Here is a 9,429-nt window from a genome sequence, read left to right as displayed (position 1 = left end):
CAAGAACAATGGCAATGGGTTTTTGATCCTACTGCACGTATTGGCTTTGTGGGAGCCTAGGCAGTTTGGATGCTCACCTTACTAGACCTGGATGGAGGTGGGTGGTCCTTGGACTTCCCACAGGGCAGGGAACCCTGATTGCTCTTTGGGCTGACGAGGGAGGGGGACTTGATTGGGGGAGGGGGAGGGAAATGGGAGGCGGTGACGGGGAAGAGACAGAAATCTTTAATAAATAAATAAATTAAAAAAAAAGATACAATTTACCCCTGTGTGATGGTTTGAGTAAACCCCCCTTGAGGCTGTATGCTTAGTCATCAGGGAGAAGAATTAGTGTGGCTTAGAAGGTTGGAGGTGTGTCACTGGGGATGGGCTGGAGGTTTCAAAAGCCAAAGCAAGCCCAGTGTCTCCCTCTTCCTGCTGCCTGTGGATCCAGTTATAGAACTCTCAGCTATTTCTCTAGCACTGTCTGCCTGCATGCCCCTGTGTTCTTCCCCCTGATGAGAATAGACTAAGCCTTTGAAACTGTAAACCAGCCCAGATTAAATGCTTTCTTTTATAAGATGCTGTGGTCATGGTGTCTCTTCACAGCAATAGAACAGTGACCAAGACAGCTGTGAAGAATATTACGGAAGGTTGGAAAGATTTCATAAATGGCCTACCTCTGAAGCATAAGGGCCTCAATTTGATACCCAACAGTCTCATGAAAAAGCTGAGCAGAGTGGAACAGACCTGTGATCTCAGCTCTAAGAAGGAAGAGACTCACTGGTTAGTCAGTTTAGCCTAACTGGTGAGTGCAATGAGAGATTCTGTCTCAAAAAATAAGGTGGAGGGATTGGGTCAAGATGTTAAGAGTGTATACTGTGGTCTACAAGAGCTAGTTTCAGGACATGCTCCAAAGCTACCGTGAAACCTTGTCTCAAAACAAAAACAAACCAAAAAAGAAAAAAAAAAGAAAAAAAGAGTGTATACTGCTCTTGCAGAGAACTCAAATTTGGTTTACTGTACTCATGCTGGGCAGCTTACAACCACCTATAACAACAACTCCAGCTCCAGAAAATCCCTCTTCTGGCATTCTCTGGCATCTCAGTCATGTGCACATACCCCCTTCCTATACATATTAATAGGAAAAACAAAGCAAAACAAAACACAGAGCTAGAGAAATGGCTCGGCAGTTAAGGCTGCTCTTCCACAGCCCTGAATTTGATTCCTAGCATCAACATGGTGGCGCCAATCATTTGCATTCTAGGTTCACGGGACCTAATGCCCTCTTCTGCCCCCATAGGTACTAGGCACACACATGGTACACCCTCATATACATTAAAGAAAAAAAGGTGAAGAACAATTGAGAAAGGTATCTAATGCTGATTTCTGGCCTCAAGATGCACAGTGTGCACACATACACAACACAGAAAGACAAAGACAAAACAGTAACAACAACGTAATTTTCAGAAATTTTAAAAGAATTAAATGTTCTTTTTTTCACACTTTAGAAGCAATTCCATATTTTTTTTCCCTCAATATCCTAGCAGATCTAGGGACTCAGAAACTAACTGTACATGCTTTCAAAATGATGCCCAACATGCTGGGCACCACGGCACATGTCTGCAGTCCCAACACTAGGGAGGCAAAGCAGAGCTGTAGTCTCAGCACTTGCAAAGTGAGAGCGGGACTGGACTTTCGAGGCCAGCCTTGGATACACAGCAAGTCTGAGGCCAATCTGGGCTCATGAGTCTCTAGTTGAAAAAATAAAATAAAAGATCAGGCTGGGCTTCATAGCAAGACCCTATTTCAAAACAAAACAAGTGCATTATATATAGCTGCTATAAACAGCTATATCCACTTAGCTTGAAATACTATTGTATCCAAGAGCTGTATAATGAAATGGTCTCTTTTAGTTTATAGCAACATCTGAATCCATTCTTTCTTTCTTTTTCTTTTTTTTTTTTTTTTTTTTTTGGTTTTTCGAGACAGGGTTTCTCTGTGGCTTTGGAGCCTGTCCTGGAACTAGCTCTGTGGACCAGGCTGGTCTCGAACTCACAGAGATCCGCCTGCCTCTGCCTCCCGAGTGCTGGGATTAAAGGCGTGCGCCACCATCGCCCGCCCAGCTAGAGGTTCTTGCTATGTAGCCACACACAGCCTCAAACTTGAAGGAACCTTCCTGTTTTAGCTTCCCAAGTGTTAGTGTTAGGATTACAAATGTGTGTCACCATGTCCAGCTTGGGCTTATTTTATGGAGCACTAAGCAACAATGGGAGAAGACCACCTGACTGCTTACTGAAGTAGACCTGTGACCTTCTTTACCTGGATGGACCATTTTGGCTTTCTCCAGGCCTCTGATGCACGCTATCATTTTCTCTTGTAACTCAGCTGGCAGTGTAACAGATAACCCTTGCGGGTAGATAAGGTCAGAATCCATTCCTTCCGGTTCCAACCAAACCTGATGAATACGGTTTGGAAAACGTAAAACCTTAGATTCAATGGAGGGACAGTATCTAGAATAAGACATTGAAATTTAAGGTAAATTCAATGACAAAAAAAAAAGTTTACCTCATTCCTTAAAGAGACCGAGTACTCCCTTCTAGGCCTTACCGGGGTCCTCTTGTAGTTTCCTTAACGTGACTGTTCAGGTGCAGGTTCTCAAGGACAATCTCATCCACTCTGGGGTTGGTATGAGTCAAGTAACATGGCAGTTGATCTTCTGGCTAGAAAATAGAAACCACACAAAACACAGATTTCACTGCCTGCCTGTTTGAGACAGGGTCTCTAGTAGCCTGGACTGGCCTTGAACGCTAGGTGCAGAGAAGCTTCTACTTACTTCCTGACAGCTGTGATTGTGCGTGGGGCACCATGGCTGGCATATAACATTAATTTGCTGCTGCTTCTTTTTCTTTGTTTCTTTTTTCTTTGGTTTTTCGAGACAGGTTTTCTCTGCGGCTTTGGAGCCTGTCCTGGAACATACTCTGTAGACCAGGCTGGCCTCAAACTCAGAGATCTGCCTGCCTCTGCCTCCAGAGTGCTGAGATTAAAGGTGTGCACCACTACTGCCTAGCTATTTTGCTTCTTCACTTACTGATTTGCCTCTTATTCAAATAAAACCTACACAAAACTGACTTACTTTAGCACACATTAAATTTGTGCATAACTAAGTATTCCTGCCAAAAATAAGCACAACTTATGCTGTTGTTGAACCTAAATTTAAGCAAGTTTCTAAATCTAATTATCAGTTTCTAGGAAAGAAGGTAGAGGAAACAGAAAAATCTAGAATATGCTAAGTTCTGGGGGTGGGGGGATGACTTAACTCCTTTTATTATACATAAACACTAGGGGTGCTGCCAGAAAATGGTGGCGTACACCTTTAACCCAGCACTCAGGAGGCAGAGGCAGGCGGATCTCTGTGAGTTTGAGGCCAGCCTGGTCTACAATAGCTAGTTCCAGGATAGAGAAACCGTGTCTCGCCTTTAATCCCAGCACTCGGGAGGCAGAGGCAGGCGGATCTCTGTGAGTTCGAGACCAGCCTGGTCTACAGAGCTAGTTCCAGGACACGCTCCAANTTGCAATGAATGGGAAATCCTCTTCTACCTTCTATCTTTACATAAATGTTTAAAGCCCCTACCACTGGTCGGCCTAAGACCACAGGTACTGTCTCTCCAAGGCTGACAAACTCTTTGAAGTTCATGAAGAATAAAAAACTCCACAGATAAACTGTAGCTTCAACTTCTGCCTGAGAGTTCCATACTACCCTGGCTATGTCCCATGATTTTAGTTACAGTTTCTATTGATGCAAAAAGGCACCATAACCATGGTAACTCTTGTAAAGGAAAACATATGAGGTGACAGCTTACACTTCAGAGGTTCAGTCCATTATCATCATTGGGGGACATGGCAGCATGCAGCTGTACATGATGCTGGAGAAGTGCCTGAGAGTCCTACATCTTGCATACAACAGGAAGTGAAGTTGTGACACTGGGAAGTATTTTAAACATATATGAGATCTCCAAGCTTGCCTCCACAGTGACACACTTCCTCGAACAAGGCTGTACCTACTCCAGCAAGTCCACCTCTTCCGACAGTGCCACTCAGTGTGAGATTATGGGGGCCAATTACATTCAAACTGCCACAGCCACCTAGCAGACTTCAGGCCTGCCAGCCTCTGCAAAGGTATGAGCCAATACTTCTTATAGATCTTTTTCTCTTGCCATATTTATTTGGGTACATGTACTAGCACATATGTAATATCTGTACCAGATTTTATTTATATATGTGTAAATAAACTACCTGTAAATATTGAAATGGGGAAAGAGGGATTTCAGTACGCTAAAAAAAAATCGTACTGGGAAATGAATCCATACTAATGGATCCTTTTCTAATACAAGGAGTCAGTCTGCTTCCACTTTCTAGAAACACATGCAATCCATATGAGCAATACTCTGTGGATAGGGGACAAGAAGAGGACAGGACTCTGTTTCCTCAGTTACTATTTCATTTGGTAAGCCTCAGTTCTGGCGAACAATCTAAATTAGTAGTCTCTCAATTAGCCTTCATTCTTCCAATTCTCAATTCAGGGAGAAGTGAGACATCAGCGTGAAAATGCAAAGAGGACTGAAAACCCAAAGGGTCAGGAATGAAAGGACTGGTTGAATCTACCTGGTCCATAAAGAAGGCAGCTTGACAGATACTGTGACACAGTCCATAGATGCCTTTGGCTACTGACCATGTATGCGGCACAAGGGACCTGCTTGCTATGGAAGAGACTGCAAAGACAACTGTTTAGACAACAAAATGAAAAGGGTTTTGAGCATATGAGATTAGAAAATGTGTGCTGCTACATAAGCCGTTCTCAGAAACAGTGAGATGAGCCCCTGCTGAGTTAGTATATAACTAGCTACTGTCAGGGATACCAGAACATTTTGGCTGGAGTTGCACATTACTGTGAAAAAAAAAAAATGCAATAAAAATGAAACAAAAACTCAAGGAAAGACTCCATTTTTAATCACTGACTTCAAACAGATATTGGAAGTTTCTGCACACCAGGCTGGCTCTTAAGCTAGGAGTCGCTCCACCCATAGAGAACTCCAGTAACACCGTCCCTCCTAAAAATGGCCTCAGCATCAGCCGCAGATGCCAAAAGCTGTTCAAAATGCAGAAGCTCAGACCAGGAATATAGCACAGCTGATGACTGCTTGCCTAGCATGAAGCAAAGGCCTGAGTTTGATTCCCAGCACCACAGTAAAACAGGTAAAGGAGCAGGTGCCTACAATCCCAGAACTTGGAAAGTGGAGGTGGGAGATAAGACATATATTATCTTTAGATGCATAGATGCATAGAAAGCCTGAGGACAGCCTGGGCTAAATGAGACCCTCTCCACAAAAGGAAGGAATTTTAAAAGGAAGAAGAGGGACTAGAGGTGGAAAAGTGAAAGAAGGAAGAAGGAAGGTAGGAAGGAAGGAAAGGAAGGAAAGAAGGAAGGAAGGAGGAAGGAAGGAAGGAAGGAAGGAAGGAAGGAAGGAAGGAAGGAAGGAAGGAAGGAAGGAGGAAGGAAGGAGGGAGGGAGGAAAGATGGGACTGGTTCAGTAGTTAAGAACAGTTGCTTTCCCACGGACATGGTTTGATATCCAGCACCCATGCAGTAGCTCAAAACTCTCTGTAATTATAGTTCTGTGGAATCCAACATCTTCTGCTAATCTCCTTGGGTACCAGACATTCACATGGGCACAGACATAAATAAAGGCAAAACATTCATACACATAAAAGAGAGCAAAAAATAGGAGGTGCAGGAGAGATGACTCAGTAGTTAAGAATGCTTGCTGCTCTTCTAGAGGCTCAGAGTTCAGTTCCTAGCACCCAGAATGGTCAGTTCACAATCTCTTGTAATTCTAGTTCCAAGGGGTTCCAATACTTTGTTCTGGCCCCCACAGGCAATACATACCTCACACTGATACATACACATAAATAAAAACAAAAATGAAATTAAAAAATAAAAGCAAAAGAAGCTGGGTGGTGGCGCACGCCTTTAATCCCAGCACTCAGGAGGCAGAGGCAGGTTGATCTCTGTGAGTTTGAGGCCAGATGGTCTACTGAGTGAGTTCCAGGACAAGTTCCAAAACTACACTTTCTCAGAAACCCAAAATAAATAAGTAAACAAATAAATAAATAAAAGCAAATGAAGAGAAAGATAGATGGTTAGGATACCTCTGCTATCAACAGCCAGCATCAGCTATCAAACTGGGTCATCATAAACCATCTTACCTTGATCCACACTGTTTCATTGAGAAAGCTGAATGGGATGGATGGATTATCTGCTGTGTGCTTGTTTAGAATGTCGAAATTAATGGAATCTTTGGCAAGTCGGGGTGGAGTCCCAGTCTTCAGTCTTCCTACCACAAATCCCAACTTCTCCAGAGTCTGAGCCAACCCTATTGAGGGCTGATCCCCCAAACGTCCTGCAGGATGCATCTCCAATCCAATTATGACCATGCCTCTCAGAAATGTCCCCGTTGTCAGAATTACACTCTCTGCATAAACTGTACTTCCATCTGCTAAATGAGCAGAAAACAACAAAACCAGTAAACTACTAGAACAAGACAGATCTGAATACTTTCTATCAGAATTACAGAAAAACTTCTTGCCCCTAGAAACGTGAGCCACCATGTGGTTGCTGGGAATTGAACTCAGGACCTTTGGAAGAGCAGGCAATGCTCTTAACCGCTGAGCCATCTCTCCAGCCCTGAGTTTAAGGTTTTTCAAAGCCATTCTCTGCTATACTGTTAGAGCCCTGCCCAGGATGTGGGGGGGGGAGGTGCGGGGGAAGGGATAATAAAAAGAAGGGGACATGGTTGAGGCGGCTCAGTGGGTAATGAAGCTTGCTGCCAAGCCCAGTGGCCCGAATTCCATTCCTGGTACCCACAAGTTGAGAGCAGGGAATCAGCTCTCGAAAGCTGTCCTCTAACTTACACACGCATGCACGTCACACATAAAATCACAAGGACAGAAACAAATTTATGACACATGAACCTGGGTAAAAGATAAACCCATGCAGGCTCTGGAGTCTTATGCTAAAACAGTACCTGTGAACCCGGAATTGGGCTGAGACTCATTGAAATGGATCATTATGGATAATTACACTCATGATGGTCAAAATGAAGAGACAGAGGGCTGTTTCCGTAATTTTCCTTATCCGGGCAGAGAAAACAAGAATTTCCCGGCATAGGAAAAACATGTCCATACTCTTCTCTAAAGCACATGTCTCCCAGGGTCTGTTTGCCGGGACGAGCATTATTAGCCAGTACATACCCAAAATAACACCGCTGACCCGGCACTTCCCAGCGTATCCAGGCTCTGCTTCTGTGAGAACTAGATCTTCTACAGCTCCCTCCTGAACAGTGAGCAGGGGCGTATTCAGGATTTCCTTCTGTCAAGAGAGACCACCAGTTGAAAGAGCAGCTGGACGGACCCACAGTCCTTCCTGTCTTCACGTCCGCTCACCTGCATGTTCTGTTTATAAAGCTTCCGATCAATTTGCGCTCTCAGCCCCCACACAGCAGGGCCCTTTCGCCGGTTTAATACTTTGTAATGTATACCAGACTGGTCACAGATCCGCGAACACAAGCCATCCAAGGCATCTACTTCCCTCATCAAATGCCCCTTTCCGATGCCACCAAAGGAAGGATTACAGGACATCTGACCTAAAGAGAACGGACACAATCACGGTAAATAAACGAGCACCTTGTACATATTATTTAATCAAGAGTTGCTCCTCTAGGTAATTACTCATTTACAAAAAAATCTTTTCCCTCTAACTTCAAAGACAGGAGGGAGTAGCAGAGGATGAGTGCCTCATTCCCGCTGTGTTCCTTTAGACCGAACCTTCTGAGGCAGTCAGTCATTCTTCTTCCTGGAAGCCAAGGAACTCTTGATACTGTACCAAATTTCTTTAAAAGAACCATGTTGGCTAGGTGTGATGGGGTACACTTTAAATCCCAGCACTCTGGAGGCTAAAGATGGATGGATCACTGTGAGTTCCAAGCCAGACTGGTCTACACAGCAAGTTTCAGACCAGTCAGACACTGAGACCCTGTCACAAAAAAAAAAAAAAAAATAACAACAGGCCCCAATCATTTCGTTCCAAACTAGGGCTGCTTTTATTAAACTCATTTATCAGAATTATTAATAGGCTTCTGAAATGTTCTTAAATATATATTACTGAGTGAGTTGACAGAATAAAGGTTTTGCACGACTGTGTGCATATGCATTGTGCTGAAGCGACAAGTGTACTTCTACGTTTAAAGAAACATTACTTGCAAGAATCAAGAAACGCGATCACTCTAATGTTCGTCAAGTGACAAGAGATAAAGAGGTGGCGCGTACGCGACCCCGCGAACCAGCAAGTCTTAGGCACGACACTCTCAATGGCGCCGTTGGTCACAAGGGCTTGACAAGCTCTTGGTGAGCGCACTATGTCGCTTAATCGAGCGGGCGTGAAAATGTCACTCACCCTGTCTTTGAGGTTAAGATCCGAGAAGGTTAACCCAGCAACCTAGCGCGCTCTCCAGTCCTCCGCTCCCGCACCCCGCGCACCCACCGCTCTTGCCCACCTCAACCCTGCCCGCGCTCGGTCCGCGGCAGAATCCCCGCCGCGCACCACCCCTGGCCTCGCGGCCGCGCGAGGCCACGGGGCTGCTCACCGATCGTGTCCACGCGGTGTGTGAGGAGCAGAGTCCGCGAGCCACAGCGAGCAGCGGCGGCGGCCGCCTCGGTGCCCGCGTGCCCCCCTCCGATCACGACCACATCGAAGTGCGCGCTGCACGGAGCGGCGCTGTCGCTGCGGAGGCGACCCGAGGGCAGGCGTTTGCCGAGGGACGCCGCGGCCCAGCGGCCACGGGCTCGGAGAAGGAACATGCCGAGGGCGGACAGAGAACCCGAAACGCCCGAGAGAGTGGAAGCCCACAGGGCGCCGCCACCTTGCCCTGCGTCAGAGCGCAGCACGCCTGCGCCCAGCGTCGCCTCTGATTGGCGGTTGGAGTCGCTGAGGCCCCGGGATGGCGCGCGCAGGCTGGGTTTGTGCGTTCTCCACCTGCCGGGTTCCTACGGCGCCGGCTGGGGATTCTGCCTTGAAGGTTGAAGTTAGACCTTTCAGGTGGGCCAGTCTTTATAGCCAGGTTGCCACTCACGAACAATGAGTTTGACCAGTTTGTCTTATCAGGTTCTTTGAATTTGCGGGCACATTATTGTTTGGCCGGAAGCGACACCTCAGCTCCCTGGCACCCCTTTATACAAAGAGTCTGAATTGTTTAGGTGGGGGGCTTCACCCCAGTCCCCTGGCATCCATCTTAAAATGTTGGGCGGAAAACTCTATTCCAAGCTCCCTCCCCTGGGAGTGGCCGCCGTCCAGACGCCACCTACAAGGAAGCCGGCCAAACGGGGACCCCTCCC

At 46.1% G+C, this 9,429-nt stretch overlaps 1 protein-coding gene across 1 annotated transcript in view; it reads right to left on the bottom strand.

The window, feature by feature from the left end:
- Positions 1-8,995, bottom strand: part of Mto1 (mitochondrial tRNA translation optimization 1) — a 22,568-nt gene extending 13,573 nt beyond the window's left edge. Inside the window, exons 1-7 of the mRNA XM_050124500.1 lie at positions 8,682-8,995; positions 7,483-7,682; positions 7,291-7,408; positions 6,247-6,536; positions 2,590-2,702; positions 2,208-2,492; positions 1,580-1,616 (exon numbers count right to left, since the gene is read on the bottom strand). Of these exons, the coding sequence (XP_049980457.1) occupies positions 1,580-1,616; positions 2,208-2,492; positions 2,590-2,702; positions 6,247-6,536; positions 7,291-7,408; positions 7,483-7,682; positions 8,682-8,895 (1,257 nt within the window). The 5' untranslated portion in view covers positions 8,896-8,995. The remainder of the gene's footprint in view (positions 1-1,579; positions 1,617-2,207; positions 2,493-2,589; positions 2,703-6,246; positions 6,537-7,290; positions 7,409-7,482; positions 7,683-8,681) is intronic.
- Positions 8,996-9,429: the final 434 nt, after the last annotated feature.

The sequence above is a fragment of the Alexandromys fortis genome, unplaced genomic scaffold (genome assembly GCF_014885135.2).
Source record: "Alexandromys fortis isolate MF-2015 unplaced genomic scaffold, M_Fortis_MF-2015_v1.1 scaffold_22, whole genome shotgun sequence".
Classification (NCBI taxonomy): Eukaryota; Metazoa; Chordata; class Mammalia; order Rodentia; family Cricetidae; genus Alexandromys; species Alexandromys fortis.
This window is presented reverse-complemented; position numbering and strand designations above follow the sequence as displayed.